The sequence below is a fragment of the Daktulosphaira vitifoliae genome, unplaced genomic scaffold (assembly GCF_025091365.1).
Source record: "Daktulosphaira vitifoliae isolate Bord-2020 unplaced genomic scaffold, ASM2509136v1 Scaffold_1, whole genome shotgun sequence".
NCBI classification, from domain to species: Eukaryota; Metazoa; Arthropoda; class Insecta; order Hemiptera; family Phylloxeridae; genus Daktulosphaira; species Daktulosphaira vitifoliae.
The window spans coordinates 63,122,921-63,143,945 of NW_026099572.1; the positions used below are offsets into that span (position 1 = coordinate 63,122,921).

The 21,025-nt window shown below is 29.0% G+C and overlaps 1 protein-coding gene across 4 annotated transcripts in view; it reads right to left on the reverse strand.

The window, feature by feature from the left end:
- The window catches only part of LOC126894769 (uncharacterized), an 87,967-nt gene that overhangs the window by 5,005 nt on the left and 61,937 nt on the right, over positions 1-21,025 (reverse strand). For 2 of the 4 annotated variants that reach the window (XM_050666019.1, XM_050666016.1), the window contains exons 9-21: positions 17,289-17,519; positions 17,078-17,170; positions 16,924-17,006; positions 16,456-16,804; positions 16,206-16,391; positions 15,856-16,140; positions 15,305-15,784; positions 15,091-15,234; positions 14,916-15,027; positions 6,968-7,146; positions 6,745-6,911; positions 5,094-5,376; positions 4,877-5,001 (exon numbers count right to left, since the gene is read on the reverse strand). In XM_050666019.1, the coding sequence (XP_050521976.1) occupies positions 4,877-5,001; positions 5,094-5,376; positions 6,745-6,911; positions 6,968-7,146; positions 14,916-15,027; positions 15,091-15,234; positions 15,305-15,784; positions 15,856-16,140; positions 16,206-16,391; positions 16,456-16,804; positions 16,924-17,006; positions 17,078-17,170; positions 17,289-17,519 (2,717 nt within the window). Of the gene's footprint in view, positions 1-4,545; positions 4,562-4,876; positions 5,002-5,093; positions 5,377-6,744; positions 6,912-6,967; positions 7,147-14,915; positions 15,028-15,090; positions 15,235-15,304; positions 15,785-15,855; positions 16,141-16,205; positions 16,392-16,455; positions 16,805-16,923; positions 17,007-17,077; positions 17,171-17,288; positions 17,520-21,025 lie in introns of all 4 variants that reach the window. The other 2 variants (XM_050666018.1, XM_050666017.1) reach the window with 2 other exon arrangements.

The following is a 21,025-nucleotide window of genomic DNA, read 5'->3' on the forward strand; positions in this document are numbered from 1 at the left end:
AATAATAATTTCCAAAGTATTATTGAATTTATTAAGACTATAAAGGTTACAAAATAATATTTAGATAACATTTTTTTTTTAAATTTTGAATTAAGTACCTTATGAAAAAAACACGCCACCTTGTAAATCTAAATAAAAATACACAGAAAGCATAAAATGCAGAACATTGGTAATAATATTCTTTGAATATTGTAAAGGATTACGGTCCCTTAGTAAAGCATATCGTTCGTTCATGACTATGGATGATGATTCTTCGACTATAATAATGGCGTCCATTTTTAAAAATAATATCAAAATATAAAATTCCAAATTAAAAAACAACGTTAATTTAAAAGTTATTTTAAATCGATGCAAAATGATTACACTTGCGACCGAGCACTCAACACTAAATAACAACTAGTCTATGCAAGCCAGCCCGCCGGTACTATGTTCAATGGAAAGATAATTGGTAGTGGGGAAAGCAAGTTAGATCACTTAATGCATACTACTTAACTTATTGTTTCCTCTATAACACAACCAAAAGAAACAGAGATTACTTTTTGTAAATGAACATTAAAGTAAACAGAACGAACATTTTTCTACTAACGTTATAAAATAATACTTTATTATGTTTAAGTTATATTACAAATTGCATTATCCAATACAATTACGATTAGCTACATTGAAAACTAGACCCAACTATTTAAAGCAGCCATTCAGTTTTTATTAACAATTAAAGTAATACATGCTTTTGAGGACATTGACACTAGTTAACTAGATAAAATACGGATGTACAAACAATCTTCATCGAATATAAAATATTTCTAATCATAAACAAACACGTACATAAAAATTAATTTTTCTAAAATTCAAAAACCAAAAAAAGTTTTAAAACATTTCAAACACTATTTAGACAAACAAATTCACGTTCATAAAAATAAAATTAACATGTATTAATTTTATTTGCAATATTATATATTAATTAGAAAAATTATGGAATTTTTTTTTATTTTTAACACATCATTTATCATAAAATTTATCAACATCAAATTTTCCCTGTGGAAAGGGGATAAGAATACTTCCACGGCCCCTCTGCCAGTCGTTAGAGGCGACTAATGAGGTTGTGTCAGGTCGACAGCCGGCGTACAATTTTTGTCAAATAGTATGAGGTGTCCTAAACAAAACTTAGGCGGATTGTCCCATCTCGGATGTACGCGGGGACAACAGAAAGTAGTTAAAAACGGGGAAGGCCTAAGGAATAAAGTGTTTGATAATAGCCGGACAACTTGTGCGGTAGCTGTTTCACCAGTCATATGTACAGGTCTACCCAACGCTTGTAGTGTCAACGGTGTAGGGACATCACCACTTAACTCTAGGCTGGACTCGTGTATAAGGGAGAAAGATAGATACAAAGTAAGAATAGGTACTTGGAATGTTGGAACATTAACTGATAGAAGTATTGAAGAGGAGAAAAGTTAACATTTGTTGTGGGCAGGAAACTAAGTGGAAAGGAGAGAAATCAAGGGAAATAGGTGAGGGTTATAAAATAATATACTCGGGTAAGTCTAGTACAAATAATGGTGTAGAGATAATAATGGATGAGGAGATAAAAAGTAGAGTAGTAGAAGTAGCTAGGAAAAGTGACAGAATTATGGTCGTAAAATTGATATTCGAAGAAAAAGTGCTGAATGTAATAAATGCCTATGCACCACAAGTAGAATGTGATGAAATAGACAAGGAAGTATTTTGGAGAGATATGGGTGAGGTGATGCAACGGGTACCTGGCAATGAGGATGCGGTGATAGGCAGAGATATGAATGGACATGTAGTTAATGAGAGGAGAGTAAGGTTTTAACGAGAAAAATGAGGGTGGAAAAAGATTACTGGATTTCGCAGTATCGTATGATCTTGCTGTGGTTAATACTTATTTTAGAAGGAGGGAAGAACATTATATAACATATAAGAGTGGGAGGAATAGATCACAGATCATATTATTTTATGTGGAAGAGAGAGAGCGTAAAGCGAGTAGTTATAACAAGCGAGTGTAACTATACGACATAGACTGATGGTGATTGAGTTGTGGTGTACCGGAAAAAAAAACATACAAAAATAAAAGGAACATCGAATAGGAGGAAAATCAAAGATTCGCTGGTGGAAATTGAAAGGCGAAAATAAAAAAAGAGTTTGTAAAGACGGTAAAAGAGAGGACGGTGTGGAATGTCGTGGGAGACATAAATGATTTGTGGAATAGATTTTCTAGTTTTGTAAAGAATACTGCAAAGGAGATTGTTGGTGAGAGTAGGAGTAGAATGCCAGGAAACAAGGAAACCTGGTGGTAGGGTGAGGACGTTCAAAAAATTATAGAAAGTAAGAAAAAGCAATTCAAATTATGGCAGAAGAGCAAAAGGAGAGAGACTGGATGGAGTATAAACACTTGTGCAAAGAATCCAAGTGTGCAGTAAGTAAGGCGAAGTTTAAGAGGTATGTTGAGTTGTATGATAGGCTAGGAACAAAGGAAGACGAGAAAGAAGTATGGGAGGCTATGGCATCAATGAAAAAGAATAAAGCAGTAAGACCATATGAAATGCCAGTAGAAGTATGGAAAATATTAGGCGGTATTGGTAAAGTGGTTGAAGGAACTTTTAAATAAAATCTTATTAGATGAGAAAATTTCCAAATAAATAGAGGAATAGTATTGTGGTGTCGATATTCAAAGATAAAGGTGACATACAGGCGTGTGGAAATTATAGAGGCATAAAGCTTATGAGTCATAGTATGAAAATTTGAGAAAAGGTATTAGATAAGAGAATAAGAAATGAGACATCAGTGTCTAAAAACCAGTTTAGATTTATGCCTGGTAGGTCAACAATGAAGCCAGTATTTTGTGTGAGGCAACTAATAGAAAAGTTTAGGGAAAAGAAGAAAAAACTGTGTATGGTATTTATAGATTTGGAAAAAGCGTATGATAGAGTACCGAAAGGGGTTTTAAAATGGGCATTAATGAGAAAAAGTGTCCCGAAAAGGTAAATTAATATAACAAAACATATATACGATGGCACTTGTACCCGGGTAAAAAGCGTAGGAGGAATAACAGAAGGTTTTCATGTAAGAGTAGGAGTGCACCAAGGTTCTGCTTTAAGCCCTTACTTATTCTCTATAGCGATGGATGAAATTACTAGAGAAATACAAGTAGAGGTACCGTGGTGCATGTTGTTTGCTGACGATATAGTGTTAATACGAGAAAATAAGGAGGAAATTATTCAAAGGCTAGAGGTGTGGAGATCAGCTCTCGAAGAAAAGGGTTTAAGAATAAGTAGAAATAAGACAAAGTATTTAGAGTACGAGATTAACTAAGAAGAACACGAGATAAGTGAAATGAGGAGATCAGTGACAATTGGCGAGGACGTGATGGATAGGTGGAAACTTTTAAGTATTTAGGGTCAGTTGTGCAAAAGAGCGGTAGTATTGACGAGGATGTAAGATACAGGATTAAGTGTGGGTGGTTGAAGTGGAGAGAAGCGTCTGGCGTCTTATGCGATAGAAGAATTTCATTGAGGCTGAAAAGTACATTCTATAAGACTATAGTGAGGCCAGCTATGATGTATGGTTTAGAGTGTTGGGCGGTTGAAAGTAGAGCAGAGAATGAGTGTAGCAGAGATGAAAATGCTTAGATGTATGAGTGGAGTGACTAGAGAAGATAGAATAAGGAACGAGCATATAAGAGGAAGTATAAATTTAGCGTCAATCGTGGATAAGATGAGAGAAAATAGACTTAGATGGTTTGGTCATGTTATGAGGAGAGAACAATCGGAAGCTGTAAGAACAGTTATAGAAATGAATGTTGAAGGAAGAAGAGGTAGAGGAAGAAAAAAAAAAAAAAAAAAAAATGGAGGGATGCTATTGAATGCGATTTGAGGACAGCTGATGTGGGAGATCGTGTCAAGTGGAATTTTAGGAAAAGGGTGGCCGACCCTAAGTAGTTGGGATTAAGGCGAGGAAGAAGAAGAAGAAGAAGTAGAAGATCAACATCAATTTAGATAATTTTGCAATTAAAAATTACTAACTCCTATTTAAATTTTAAAATTTTCTATTTAATACATTAATAACTTTATCATTTATCTTGGTATTAGAATCATTACTAAGAATACATAGTAGTTACTTGTAGTGACTATGTAATTTTTTTTTTAATCGTCATCAATCACCAATTATTATATTCATTTATTATTATTCTATTAATCTTTATTTATATTTTTTTTTAGACAACGGATATTGTAGATTATTGACGAAATAATGTTACATTTTTGAACTATAAATGTTTTATGATAAAAATTTGATTTTCATTAAAATAAGGAACCAGAAAAAATTATTATGTGGCTCAAAACTACCTTAATAATATAAAACTAAGTCATGCTTATTAAATAGTAAGAGACAATTCAAGGTATTTTTTATTAATTTTTATAATAATTTTAAATAATAAGTATAAAACCTAAATAATTATGAGAAAAAACCAAAACAAAAAAATAAAATAAAAATATAACATGATTTGAATGTTAGAAAAGACCTTACCCTTTTTATCAAGAAGCTGCATGAAATGTAGGATATCAATTAAATATTAAAAAATAAAATTATTCAAACTCAAATGATTGCAATGAACAGATAATATTAAAACAATCAAGATATAGATATTTACCAGAAACACACCAACCAAGTATAATGGTTATATTAAAATTGAAAATTATTATATGTTGTTAATACACACTATTTGTAAAGTACAAATTATTGAATAGAAATTAATTATGTCAAATAATTTATTTAAATATTTTAACTGTAATTATTTAATACTAATAATTTTAAGATGATTGACTAAATTGTTAATATATAAGAAATAAAAAATTACCTTGTTGTAGTAATATTTTTCTCATAATCAACTAGGTCTTCTTGGTTTTGAACTTTAGATTTTCCCATAATATCTTTGCAAGTTTGTTGAAGTTCTTTGAGTTGCATTTCATTATTTTCAATTCTCTGAAAAATATAACGTCATTTAATCATTTAAACTTTTGAATTATTACATTTTAAAACTTTAATTATATAAATCAAAACTAAAAATTTCTTACAGATAAAATGGTTGAAAGTGCTTCGCTTTCAGGTGTTATAATATTCATTAAATTACTAGCTAATTGTTTAAGATTTACTAATCGTTTTTCATGTTCATTTAGTTCATGTTCTGATCCAGAATCAGACAAGCCACTATCAGATGCTGATCCAAAACCTCCTGTTTTTGGTATGTTTCCGTCATAAAAAAATCCTTTAAACTTCATTTCTAATTCCATTAGTTGGCGATCACATTCTGTCCAAGTATCTAAAGCAGTTTGATATCTTGATATTTCATCTTCTAATCTGTAACCATAGATACTAATTAATAACCAAACAATAACATAATGATTTTAGGGTGTATTTTTAGAAATAATGATTAATTATTTAATCTCTTTTTCATTTTTTTTACAATTTTATTTTATACCTGAAATAACTAATATGTCTAAGACACCCATTACAAAGTATTGTCCTAATGATTTAGCATTTTTATTTAAAGTATTTGAAAAACACCCAAGTATGGAAATAATGTCAACATGTTGTGCTACAAGAATTCACCATCGTTTTTTTATTACCGAGAAACAATGTATCAAGAAAAATGATCCAAAATATATAACAGTAAATCTAACAGATGTTTTGTTAATAACATTAATTAAAAATTTTAATTATTCCATAGATACAGAGTTGCAAAAAAGAAAATGAATATCAGGCCCAAACTTTGCATACACCTTTATTTGAAAAAAAAAATTTACCAAGTGGCATTTTATTAATTAAAGTTGGTTACAACAAAATATTTAAAAAAAAAAAAACTTACTATGAAATAATTTGTTATACTGACAGATTGTAGCAATACCAGAAGAAATTAATAATAATAATGTAATTAATATATTCAATAGCTTTTACAGTGAAAATTCTAATAGTTTGAATTGGGAAAAGAAACTGTGTTCTATTTATGGTATTACCAATCCTGTACATAAACCACAATCTAAGTATTATGATAACTGGTCATCTAGTTTAAACAATACGTTAGTAGTGCGAGCAGAATGTTCAGAGAATTTTAATTATTACGAGTATATAGAATTATTAGCTTCAAATATATTTTGATCATTTTTCAGTATTTAATGATTACAGAACTAATAGATGTTGGCTTTTCCTTGACCAAAGTAAAATACAGTTTTGTGATGAAGATATAGGCTGTCCAATGTTATGTGATGAAAAATTAATAGGAATTGCTAGTTTGAGATATAATTGGAAAATATGGGGGCTAAATAGTTATTGTGGAAATTTAGATATAAATTCGCGTTATATATTTTTGGATCTATCTTATGTTAAGTGGATAAGAAATATAATAAATGCTTAAATTCGAGAATTTATCTTTAGTTTTAAAAATATATACCAATTATATATAATTATATATATATATATGTAAGTAACTCAGAAGTTTGTCTATTTCTAGAAAATGTGTAAAATTACAGCATAATTAATTAGAAAAGTTTTATAATTATAGAAAGTTAATATAGAAAGTAATAAAAATAAAAAATGTGTAATATATTATTTTCATTGAAATAAAAATTATAAAAATCATATTGGTGGTTTTAAAAATATTAAATAGAGATATTAAAAATTTATACATGAATTATTAGATTTTAAAATACTATTGATATTTAAGATTACTTTTTCTTAGAACTTGTATAAATAGAATAAAGTTCTGATACATTTTTGGACATTTCATAATATAAAGCCTTATTATCAGAACATTCATTTAAATGTCTATTTATTTTTTCTGATATTTGAACTATATTGCGATCCTTCCAATAAGTCTCTAAATTTGATAGTTCAGTCTAAAAAAAAAGATACATTTAAGAAAAATTACTATTTAAATATTTTACATCATTACCTTAGCAGATAGAATAAAAACTTTTAATTCATTTTTATTCTTGACATTGGTATCAAGTCGATCATTGTGAGTGAATGCTGATAAACGGTTCCTTATCACTCCAATGTCGGTCTTTAATAAATGGAACTCTTCTTGTTTGGATATGTCTAATTCAATTCGTTCACATTTTTTTACCATGTCTAATTAGATTAAAATAGAAAATTTTAAATAATTAAAATATAAATTAAAAAAAAAAAAGACTAAATTTAATAAAAAGGACATCAAAAGTAAAACAAATGTTGGTTTTACAATTAGTTTTTTTCCTATAAACTTTTTATATAATTTTACCTTCCTTTATAATTATAGGAGTGCCCATAACTTCTGTTAATTCTTTTACATAATTTTTCAGTCTATTTATTTTAATGTTATGTAATTTTTGAACATTATTCTTCATTTCATTAAAACTTTCATTAATATCATCTAATTGTGGAGCAGTTTCAATATAAGGACTTTGATTTGCATATGTACTTTTTTTTATATTATTCAAACTTAATACATTTAATTTCTTTTCAATAATCGTACTTAAGTCTAATTCTGTTGTCGAAGTTTCGAGTAATTTATTTGACTCTAATCTCAATGAACTTGAAGCAGCTTGATAACTTTCAAGACTACTTGTTATTTTATTAAAGCTGTCATTGAGATCCAATTCGTATTCTGAATCTGAAAGTTCATCAAGATGTTCAAACTCTAATGTTTCATTTTCTATACATGGAAGTAACGTAGAATTTGCAATGATTCCATTAACAGTCTTCATGTTTAGCTTGTCCATAAGAATTTATACTTTGTATAATGGATTAGGACACTTACGTTTTGACGACACGGCGATGTAGTTATAAATAGAGGATAATATATGTCAGAGATTCTCAGCCGAAGAATTCTGTGTTATTGTCACAGAAATAAACGTATTACATGACTATTTCTGCAAGTCAATATTTTAATATGATAATAAATAAAATATAATTTAGATTTTCGCAGTGTGGTCTAAAAGTAAGTCTGATGATTTTTTATTTATACAAAAAAAATTGTTAAATGCCTAATTACTCGACAACTAATATACATTGTTTAATTATTACAGATGGATTAAACATTTAACATATTCTATAAAATTAATTCAGATTTAATTTAATAAATATGATATATTTCTTTAAAATTAAATATAAAGATACTACACAAATATTTAATATAGAATGATAAAACGTAGTGCAGCTTTGAAATGAACAAAAGATTAATTAAATTTTGGAATGCTTCTCAGTATTTTTATCTGATTTTAAGACATTCAACTCGCTTGAAAACACTTATGAGCTAAAAACAAAAATAGAGGTTATACTTTTGACTCGCCTCAATGGTTATTTTTATTATCAAACTATGTAAGCTAAATGAAACATTTCATCGAATTTATGTTTTTGTAAAAGCTGAAATTTTATCAAATAATTAATCAGTACGTCCTCAATTAAAGGAAATAAATAGATATGGTTGGTAGACGACGAGATGATTTAGAGATTGATATTTATACAATAAAGTCGAAAGATAATAATTTTCAAGCGGAAAAATATATATTTACAGTAATTTTTATATAGTGAAACAAGAATAAAATTAATAAATATTATTCCTACATATGTTCATATTTATAATACTTGACTTAACTATGTTAATAATGGAATAACCTAAAGAATGAAGAGAGGAGATAATACTATGTTTATATTTTTAGTTAAAGAGTTTAGCCTGTTGATTCCAGTCATATTATAGAGCAATCATTTTTGGGTGGGTTATAATAAACATTGCTTTTTGTTTAGAGACCACGTGGTGAAGTGTTTCTTTTATAATCTACACGGAATTGATTAGATCCAGCTAACGATATTTTTAATATAAACATAACGACTGTTTACAGTAACAGTTTTTAAGTTAAAATGCCATAATTTGTACTATCATGTTTCATATTTATAACATTATAGCTATAAGGTAAACATAATAGAACAATACAAGTAAATTTCGATATTAGGATAAATTTCTTATTGAAATGGGATATTGTTGTAAAACGATTGATTTTATTGAAGTAAAATGATAATAGACCACACTGAATTGAGTTCTAATAAAAATTACAATAATGTTTCTTTGTCTTAGTACAACAGCCGTTAATGTTCAACTAATATATTTAATGGTGATCCCATTATATTGAATAAGTCAACGTGACCAATAGTAAACACATAATCTAATATATTTATAAATATAATCCAAAAAGGACAACTTATAAACAATTATATAATTTAATTAACATGGAAAAAACATTTCTAAGAGAATATTATGAAATTAAATGACCAAAATTTAAAACTACAGTAAATATCGAAAATGTATTATAAAATGATTGTTGAAACCAATAATTGTAAGAGTGACTATGGAACACGCACATTGAATTATGTATGTTGATAATGTAGTTTTAATATCATATGCGATGGGGTCACGATCCGGAAGGTTCAATCAACGGTCACACTATTATATTTTAAAAATGTACGAAGGCCATTGAGGGGATACTGAAAAACAAATCTGCGACACCTGGTTTAATACAACACGATGGCCTCCAATATTCGAGAAAACTAGATTTATTTATAACTGCGTTATAAAACAAGTTTGTTTTAAGAACAAAATAACTTTTAAACGAAACCAAAAACTGTATTGTAGGAAAGTTAACGGAAAACTGCTTATCATTAATATTTCACCAACGGTTTTTAACTTGCGCTGATAACAGTAAAATGATGTTTGTATAATATAAAAAATATATAATTAATACTTTTATTTAGATATAATTTATGTAATAATATTCGGCACTCCACGAGAGTGTACATCGTCTAAAAATAATTTGCTAATATTGAAAAATCGAAAAGATAACGGTTTTTTTTAAATATTTATCTATGATCTTTAGATTTAAAAATCAATTTAATAGAAAATCGGACATAGTAAATCAAACATAGAGTTAAAAAAGTTTTAGTCCGAGAAGTAACAGTAATTAGTTGAAAAGAACACGACCTTATACATTGACGGCTGAGACATAGCAAAATATAAATGATTAAGATTGCATAAAATGCAAATTTTTATGATAAACAATACCTCTACATGAGTTCCCAGTAAAGAGAAAACGATATTTTAAGTAAACAACATAAAGTAGCACTTCACTATGTTAAAATAAATCGATTAATAACATCAAACAACTTGGTGTCAAATATCACACTAATAAGATAATAGCTTAGAAAAAGTGCACGCGGTATGACCGTTAGATGTGCGAGACTCACCACACGCGACTTGAGGGTCATAAGCGATTTGATAGTAACTGGCGACAACGGAACGTTGTACATTACATCACAGCAACCAGGCGGAGGGGACGTCGCGCTACCACAGCAGCCGGGCCGTTATAACTTGGAAGGGATGGGATACGTCAAGAGTCATCACGTGTGCGCGTTCATTTTTTTTATTAACAGTGGTTTCTAAATTATACAAATTTATATTATAGTTGTACTTAAAACGATAGTAAATTAATAAATAATTGATCAATAACAGTTATTACGAGAGATCAATTAAGTTCAACTTCGAGCTGGAATCATTATTTTCGTTAATATTACTTTTATTATTATTTTCATTTAGAAATATACATTATGATAGAAAAAATGCACATACAATTAACAATATTGTTTGTTTTTTGCGGCCAAGATGGCAACAGAACAAAATGCTTTTTTTATTTAAATGAAAAAAAAAAAATACTAATTTCTTATGACCGCTATTTGTAGAAATCAGCTTACATTAAAATCACGATAAGGATTATCAAGATAAAATGCTTGTTTGTTTTATTCTATTGGATGCTAAGAAAAAAACTTCATTACAAATAATTTTTCTGTTAATAAAATTTATTTTCACATTTAGTGAACATCAATTGAAACTTTTTTATGTTGATTTAGCAAAAATAGTGACTGTGAATAAATAAGGACAATCTATTGATTAAAAATATAAGTTACTATAAATAAGTTTTACGATTCAAGAATAGAAATTTTGGGTAACTAGTGATTATAAAATAAATTATACAATATCAAATAAATAATTAAATTCAAAAATATTCTACTATAACTATTACAGCAACTATTGATGCTGTTATAAGAGGAAAGCATAAGTAAATTACTTACTACATTAATGTTAAGTGAGTATTAGTAAATTTCTTTATTTTTGAAACGGTCTAATAAATTTTACTACTTAAATAAGGGTTTATTTATTATATTAGTAGTGTAGCTAAAACGAAAGGGACTATTGGGCTTAGCTTTCCCTATTAGTCAATTATTACAGTTTAATAAATATTAATAATCATGGTATTAATAATAATCATATTATGATTATGGAGCTAGTAAGAGTATGTCATAAGGGGCAAAATCCTACACATAGGTACTCAGTCTCCCAAGCAAAAAGCCTGAGTACGACACTGACCTATTTTATATATTCCACAAGTTTTATTGCGTAAGACTGTCGCCTAAAGTATTAATTAATGTTGAAACATTAATATTTGTAATAAAAATAGAATTTTGGCAAAGAAATTATTATACTTGATTTTAACAAAAAAAAAATTGGTTAATACGTCTCACATAACAAATCAACAATAATAAACAAATAATATGCATACAATTGTTTTTAGCTAAATTCTATCATTTTATTTATAAACGTGATTTACACTCTCTTTACAATATTTTGTAATCACAATTTGTTTTAATACTCGTTAAAGCACATTCAATGCATTTTGCTATTTGCTGATAATGAAAACAAAGAGTGATTATTATTATTGCTATTATTATTTTATAATTGAACAAGTTTTAAATAATGGAATATTAAAATTTTCTACGTTATGATGAATAATAATTATAAGAAATAAAATTATATTTATACCATGAAAATTAATATATAATTTGATTCAATGTATAACCTCGATGGTTTTTCTTTATAGTAAAAATGACTTGCTATTATACAATTTTTTGTGTAATATTCACAATAAAAATATTTGATACTGAACGAAGCACATTGAGAATAGTTATTGTTGAAACATAATTGACTGTAATAATGAATTTAATTTATTTTTCACATTTTCAAAATGTCTTTTTTGTTTAAATTACCTAATATACATTGTGTAATACTTATTTGGGAGAAATTTACAATATTTGTTGCAGGTCTAGGAATCGAAATAATTTCGGTTTTTCAAAAATGTATAATATATCTAGACTTTATTGACAAATTCAGTAGACCTATATCGAATTTTCTTCAAGAATTTATTAGGCTAATGATTGTTGAAATCTAAAATATTATATCCTATAATACTATAAATTTAAACAATTATTGTTTAACTGTTCCTTTGAGTAAACATTATAAAAAAAATTATATAAACTCAATATAAAACGGCCATTATTTTAAAACATAACATTTGTTACACTGTGTAAGTGAATAATTAATTTGGTTCCAGATTGATTTTATGAATACAGCTTAAACTAAATTAATATTAATTTAACTTAATCTAAGTTATAATAATTATTCATTGCTAGAAAAGGGTGCGAGAATCTCCGGATACGTGTAACGTAAACACGTGTCTATCGACATCAATCAATTACCTTGATAAATGATTAAAAATTAATTTTGTATTAACTTAGATGATTATTAAAAAAAGTTCGATATCTATAAATGGTATTCATTTCAGGCTGCCCAAAAGACGTCGGGATTAAAATTTATATAAAGAGAAGATTTAGATACAATTTCAGTTGAATGAAAACTTTACATTTTAAGAATGGACACATGAATTTTATGAAGTTATATTTATTCATTGAACAAAAACTGAGTGATTAGCGGTCCGACGATCATGACGAAAAAATGAACACAATGCATTGTACGCCTAATAACAAAAAACAAAGGAAAAACTACATCCTAACACATAATTACAATGCCATTACACTGTTATTTAACGTAAAATAAACGAATACGTTTTTTTTTAATTGTACAAAACATTTTAAAACTGAGTGTTGAACTTAAACAAAAATTGAAATGAAGGTAGCAGCTAATTGGCAATGTTTCACTTAAGATTTGGCTTAAATGAAGTGGCTGACATTTAGATTTTGAATACGATCTCTCTTGACCTTGAAAATGAAGACGAAAAAAAGAACTCGACAACTATAAAAATACTATTTGCCAAATTCGATGTTACTAATTTACAATAATAGTAACGGATCGGACGTGGGAGGATGAAAGTTAAGATAATTTGTTGGCATTATAAACGGTATACTGTCTGTGTAACTGTGTATAACTCAATCCGTGTTAATAATTCATCTAAATTACATCTACTCACATTATAAAAACGAAACACAATAAGATATTGTTATATGTTTACCTTTGATGATGGTTTGAGTAGCTACGTGGGCCACTTTAACGGGGCACGTCATAATATTATTGTATTGTTTGGTTTTTAAAGACAACTTAAAAAATCGTAACCGACTGTCGTACTTCAGCGTTTTACGCGCACTGCGCAACTACTTGTATTATAGACAAATTTTACGGTATAAATAAAAAACGTTTGTCACGATAGTGCTCATTTTAAATATTTGCATTATCTTATCCGTCGGCGCGTCAAATCGAGACTGAAGTTGTGCAACGAAAGAGAAGGTACTGTGCGAGAGGATTGGCGCAGGTGGTCACCGAAAATCGACTAACCGACTGATGGCAAGGCATATGTTCTGTACGGATTTGCACGTAACTACAGGTGGGGCCGTTGGAAGGCTCGCTGTTGAACGGGTTCACTGAGCTNCTGTGCGAGAGGATTGGCGCAGGTGGTCACCGAAAATCGACTAACCGACTGATGGCAAGGCATATGTTCTGTACGGATTTGCACATAACTACAGGTGGGGCCGTTGGAAGGCTCGCTGTTGAACGGGTTCACTGAGCTAACCGCCTCCGTCGAAAAGGTTTGGTTAATTTTGTAATAGTTTCCATGGACGCAAAATCGACAATGTTCGCCCACAGACTGTAGGAGACCCACGCGACTACCTCGAGCAAACGTCTCAAAAAGCCAATCGATAACATTCCCCTACCATTTAAAGGCGAATTGGGTTACTACGGCGACGTTAATTTGGACAATCAGAAGTCAGAGCCAAATTAATGTTTTAGTTTCTTGAGTGAGAATGTACTAAGACAACACGACGAGGTTACCAAAAAACACGCTATTGATTTTCAATAAAATGGAAACTTTAACGAAAGTTGAAATATTGCCTTATGTATATTATCTAAAGCAGATTAACAAACCAATTTTCTTGGTAAGTTTACTCGGAATTTATTATGCTTCATTAAAGAAAAAAACTTGATTTTTTAAAAATATTGTATTAATACTTTTGAAAAACGACTTTTGAAGTCTGGATAATTATTCTCAAGATAAATACAATACATATTTATATAATAACACAAATTAAAATTGATAATGAAATATAATATATATATATATATTATATGAACTTGTCATGTTTTTAAAAGGAAATTATAAAATTAAGTTTTATAAATTTATTAGAAATTCGCTCACAATCTCATGAGACAATACGTGGAATTAAATATTAATTGACAACACGAATTTTAAACTAAAATTTAAAAAATAACTCCTTTCCTTATAAGTTAATTTAACTATTATATAAATGTTGATAGAAAAGTATTGTGACCTATTATTTTATATGGTGACCTTTTTTATTTTCAGCTGTTAAACATCATATTAAATTAAAACATCACGGGCCAGTTAATTAAACAAAATAATTATCTTTTGTTCTTTATAAAGTTTTAATAATTATTCATAAAAACCAAAAATATTTTGTTCTACTTGATGTCCTCTCGAATTTTAAAGAATTTCCAAAAAATTACTTACCTTCAAGTTCTGTTATGTCATTTGCTGAAATTACAGTATTATTGTTATCAATTCCTTCTAAGCAAAATCGAAGGCAGTACTCAGTTTCTCTACACCACTGTTTTAATTGTCCCTAATTAAATAAATAATTAATTCATTAAGTGATTAAATAATTTATGTAGTTTTAAAAACTTACAATATCTTTCAGTGTAAGACTTGAGTTGGTACAATTGATCAATTTGAACAGTACTTGTTCCAGATAATTCAGTTGTAACCTACTCTTAACGATTAATTTGCGTACAGATTCAGACGATTCTTGTTCGAAAGTATCATCATCGATCTACAAAAAAACAATTTATTTTTTATAGAAGTCATAATATGAATGAAATTTATGTAGTTTCAATACTTACAAATCCTGGTCTACCGATACTTGAAGCGCAGTCTGATTGACTGTCGATATACTTTCTATAGTCATCGCCAAAATCCAATAAACGCCTCACTGATTCTGGATCGGGTGGGTCTTCACTATATGGCTCGCTTAAGTATTTCTCCTGATAACTATCCCAAGCTTGTTCAGAAAAGGAGCTAAAATCTGTGGTCGTACCCGATGGTATTTGAGAAATAGGTGTGAAACGTTTTTCTCTAGGGGTAACCGCGCCAAACTCTCCTAAACGAAACACTGGCATTTTAATAGGGCGTTTACGTACAACGGGACGTTTCGACTCAATGACATTTTCTTCTTCCGTTTCAGAATCTATTCGATGAGGTTCAATAACCGAAATTCCGCACAGAGAACTTGAAAATGACACAGAGTTCACCATATCATTGTACGTTACAGTGTTCACAACAGATGATAAACTGTCGGCCGATCCACTCTTACTTTTTCTTTCCTGATACACAATCAATAAAAATAATTAATATATATTTTTTTTCAAAGTTTAATCATTTAAGGAATACTTGCCATGGTACTTCGTCTTCTATGTTTTAACTTGCGTCTCCTCAAAGAATTTGTGTTGTAAGGTCCTAAACCATCTTGTGTCTGAGTAGCGGTCGACTCTTCGATTGTAGAAGAATCACGACCGTTAACAGACATATGTTCATGAGAAAGACTATTTAAAGCCGATTCAGAAACTGATAACTGGCACGAGTCAGTGAGAAGCCTAGCTTTTGGTGTACTTTGAGGAAGTCCAGACATACTTACCGGTCTAAGAGCATTTCTGGAACTAGTTTTAGGCCTAAGGATAACCTAAAATAATTATATTTATGATGAGTGATTGTACATTAAAAGGTCAACAAATTTTTAAATTTTACTTTGGGCGAATTACAAAATTTCAATTGCGCCAGGCTAGAAGGGGATTCAAGATCGTTAGATTGTACCACAGTTATATCGCATGAACGCGAAGAATGTGAATAATTATCTGAACTGAAATGTTGATCATCGTCCTCTGTAGTGTATTCCCCACTAGCATCACAACTGTCGCCAATACGCTCTCCGTTCTATAATAAGTTAATTTTAGTTAAAAAATGTTGTCGTAAATATTTTTTTTCAAATTTTGATTACTTCAGGATCAATATTTTCATTTCTGAAATGTCTTCTTTTAATTCCACTACCAGATATCCAATTCTTATCTTGATACTTCGATTTTGGAACTGTCCAGTTTACATTATCTACCAATGATTTGATTTCTTCCAAATTAGCGGGCTCTGCTAACGAAATGTGACATTCTGTTTTTTTAACTTCATTATTTGTTCTTGAGCTATAAGTCCATTCTTCTTCGTCATCATCCGAACGTTCTGATGTTTTCTCATCAGTTTTAGTAGAAGATTGTACATTCTTATTTTCTTGTTCAGAATCAGTGTCCAGATGTCTATAATAGAACGTGGCCAAATTTGGACCTTTTCTATCCGACCTAATAAAAACAATAAAAAATTATATTTTAAAAAAATATTGAAACATTATTTCGCCTGTGTTCTATTAAAGAAACAATTATAATAAATATTATTAAAAATAAAAACATGTTATACATACCTATGAAAATTGGCCGTTTCGTCAAATGACATTCGTTCTGAATGAAGAACAGGTATCGGCGAAAATCCAGTTTCCATTGTATTCTAAAAACACACACAAGATATATAAAGTATATATTGAAAAATAATTGTTTTGGAAAAAAAAAATTTCTTACGTTCGTTAATTTATGTTGAATTTGATCTTCATTCATTCGAGGGCATTTTTGGACAGGTTCTTCATCATAATCTGAAGAGCTTTTACTGTCCTGCTTGAAAAAAATGAAATAAAACATAAAACTAAAATATTTTTTTTGTACGATTTAATTTATAAAAATTATAAATACAAATTGAATAGAATGACAATAAAATAACATATTTTGAATTTACCTTGCGGCATTTCTTGACTGATAAATTTTCGATAAAGCAAATCCACTCCAATGATCTGATATACAGCAATTGCCAGCGGTTTTCAAAATTTTTAGCCTTTTCAGTTAACGAAGGTACAGCTTGTACTACTTCTTGATTACTCGCAAACTGATGTTCATCTGATAACCATTTACAATATTTTAATACCAAACGGATGCATTTGCCTTTCGATTCGATGTCATTGTGTATGGTCTGTAAAAAGAAAATCGAATTAAAGTTAATTATGAAGAATTTTGTAATAAATAAAATTTAATTTCTGTTTTTGTCATTCGTAATGTACCTTTCCTAGCTATATTGCAAAAAATATATATAAACGATTCTACGCATAAATAAAACAAATTTCTAGAGAAAGCTTCAGGTATTTTGCTTCTTTTCAAATCCTACTAGATTTAATGTCTTAAGAGTTCATAAAAATATAGGTTTTATTGTACTTTTAAAACACAACAAACAAAATTTTGAATTTGCGAGGAAACTTTATACCTGTTATGTCTTTTTGCGTGGACGTCCTAAAATCTAAAATCCTGTTTTTGGTCTACTAAACAGTTGAGTTAATAAAATCAATGATCTGTAAGATAAGTAAAGCCAACTTGACGTTACCAAAAATATAACATTTTATCTAGCCGGGAGTCGATTCGCTCGAGGAACCTCACATGTATAAATAAAATAAAGGACAAAGTTTAAGGATGAGATCTGTTAAATGTTCAAACTATAAATTACATATTATAAACTGTTATTTTAATTAATATGTTGAAAGATTAATATTGTGTTTTAATTACGGACGAATACAATATTATGCGTGCATGTGAAATGTTTTTTTGTTATACAATATAATTCACATCCTGTTACAAAATCGTGACATTCATTTTAAGCACCACTGACTATACTGTCATAAATATGATATAAACGTGGCAGAAGTGGAGATGGCCCAGATATATTTAAATCTAGCGTGCCTTTCACGTATAGTTAGCCAGCAAATCATGTGGTTTCCACATACAAGACAGTTTATTATTGTGAACAATAAATATAATTTTTTTAAATAAAAAAATCTAGATAGACGCCAAAAAGGAAATGATAAAAAAACAAACTGTTATAGTTCCTTCATTGGTCATGGTTCGAGTATTGAACAACGTGCGAGATAGAGTGTAGTGTATTATACCAGTCTCAATAATAGATAAATCTATTGTTGTAGTATAGCAGCAAACCGTAATTCATTTAAGTTTTGTTACTTTTTATGTATTTGTATTTTATAAATGTTATTATGACATAAGTTCGCAATAAAGTATTTGTTGTACACTGATTGACAACTAATAAGAATGATAGAGTATTTAAATTATAACCATTATAATTAAGTGTTTATTCATTTGCATTAGTCTCTACATGAAAACATACACAGTGTTAGTTGTCATTAACTTTATGCATTCGAATTAATATTATAGACACGTAGTATTAAGAAATAATCGAATAGAAAAAATCCAATTACTTTTGATATACTTGACAAAATATAATACAATCTTTTCAATTCGATTGTATTATTTTTAATGATGTTTATTGAGTTAAGATCATAAAAATGTTGTACCAATTTTCCACATTTTTACTATGAAAACAACTAAAATTTTGTCCACGTTAAAAATAGCCTAATGTATACAATGTATACTATACATTATAAAACAAACACGTGACAATTATGTTAATAAGATCAAACAACACACGGTCTGCAACTGAAAATTATTTGAAAAATAATAAATTATAACCATCAATAGACCATTACTATGAATAACAAAGGGATAGGCAGCGAAAAACCTAAATTTAAAAAATACTATCCCCTTACAGATGTTTAGTAAATTAACGCCCCCTCGCTTCCGGTAACAGTAGTTATATGTTAATCGATAATAATTTAACATCACGTGTTTGTCAACGAAAAAATAACCGCCAAAAGAATACGAGTTGCCACAGTAACCAAAAAATTTTGTTTTATAAATGTGTAAACATAATGTTTTGTAACAATGTAATATAATACTGTATTTATACATTTTAGTACACTTATATGTAAATCGACTAATACATAACTAACTTAATTGTCATATCGCAGGCTGTGGGCGTTTTAGTTATTGGAAAATTTATACATAATACACTCACAAATGCGTAACTTATGATCAGTAAGCCTAAAGGCGACTTACTTACATTTGAAATAAATATTCATTATAATACTTCTTAAATCGAACTTCTTATGCAATGAGTATTATAATACGTGTAATTTTTATATAACAAGTTATTATTCACAATAATATTATATATTAAAAACAATTTGTTATTAAACAATAACTGATTTGGGATGTAATAAGCATTTCAAGCGTTAAAATGTCAGGTGTTCAGAGTAATGTAAAGAGTTAACTATAGTAAGAGCACAACTAGGAGGTTCATGACCGTAAATGGAAAATACTATAGATTCCTTAACAACGACGAGAGGATTTTTGAAATCCATTACACAGAATGTCAATCCTCTTTATTGTAGATTTTTTACACGCCATAATCTCTTCTATGTTATTATATATTGTACAACATCCAACTGCATTTATAGCTTGAGGTTAAAAAAGTAACCTTGGAAACAAAAAGTTTATTTTTGAGTAATTTGTCTGGAATAGGCAATGCGACGCCACAATAGGTTAATGGTTAGGACCCGAACAGTTTAGTATGCTTCAAAACCTGAACTGTCAAATGAGGTAGTTTGAAGGTCAAAATGTACATGTTAAACGAAGTTAAGTCCAGACAACCCCATTAATTATGTATCCGTTTTAACAACCCTGAACAAAATTCAAATCCTACCGACCTCAACAGGTATTTCGCTGTTCACTACCTTTAAACCTGTTGTATGGAAGTTCAATTTCTCGTTTTTTTTGGGTATATTTTAAATAACAATTTAAAGTGTCCCATAAATCTCATAAACTACTACTTTTACTACAAATCTATTATTTTAACAAATGTTGTATTTTAAGGGGACACTTGAAATATCGTTTAAGATAAACGACGAAGTAATAGATTTATACTCTTACACACTTATTAGGGCGTTACTTGTGAAACAATTTGTTGTTTTTTCATTTTTTATAAGAATATATATCATTTGAATATCCAAATATGTATAGATATACAGGTGTAAATTAGTTTAATAAGGTCAGCACTCAAGGCATCGTAACTTTTCGAGAATAAAACTACTGCCCACAAGACTATAATGAACATTAATTACAAGCGTTACCTTCGCATACACAATTCTATACTAATAAAACATTAATATTCTATATAGTTTACCAAAAAAAGTAATTGTACTTTACAATGAATGAATTTAATTATACAGAAAACCGGATTTGGGGTTCGTGATAGAGTAAAATATATTGTGTTACGATTACAATGATTTTTCGTTGAATCGACAAATAAATAAATCACTTTGGGTGTACATTGTAGTGGATTCTCATCGGAAACTCGAATTTTCAAGTGCGATGTACTTTTAACAAGGTAAAAATAAGAATACATCAAGTGTTGTGTGTGTGTACAACGACGGGGATTCTTCCTAGTCACGTTGACATCGTATTCACAGTTCTCGTGAACTATCATAACTCTCCACATAGTTTGCCTATTACATGTAAACAAACCACAAGTATCTGCACCGGTGATCGCCATCACGTACATCACAAACTTCCACGTGT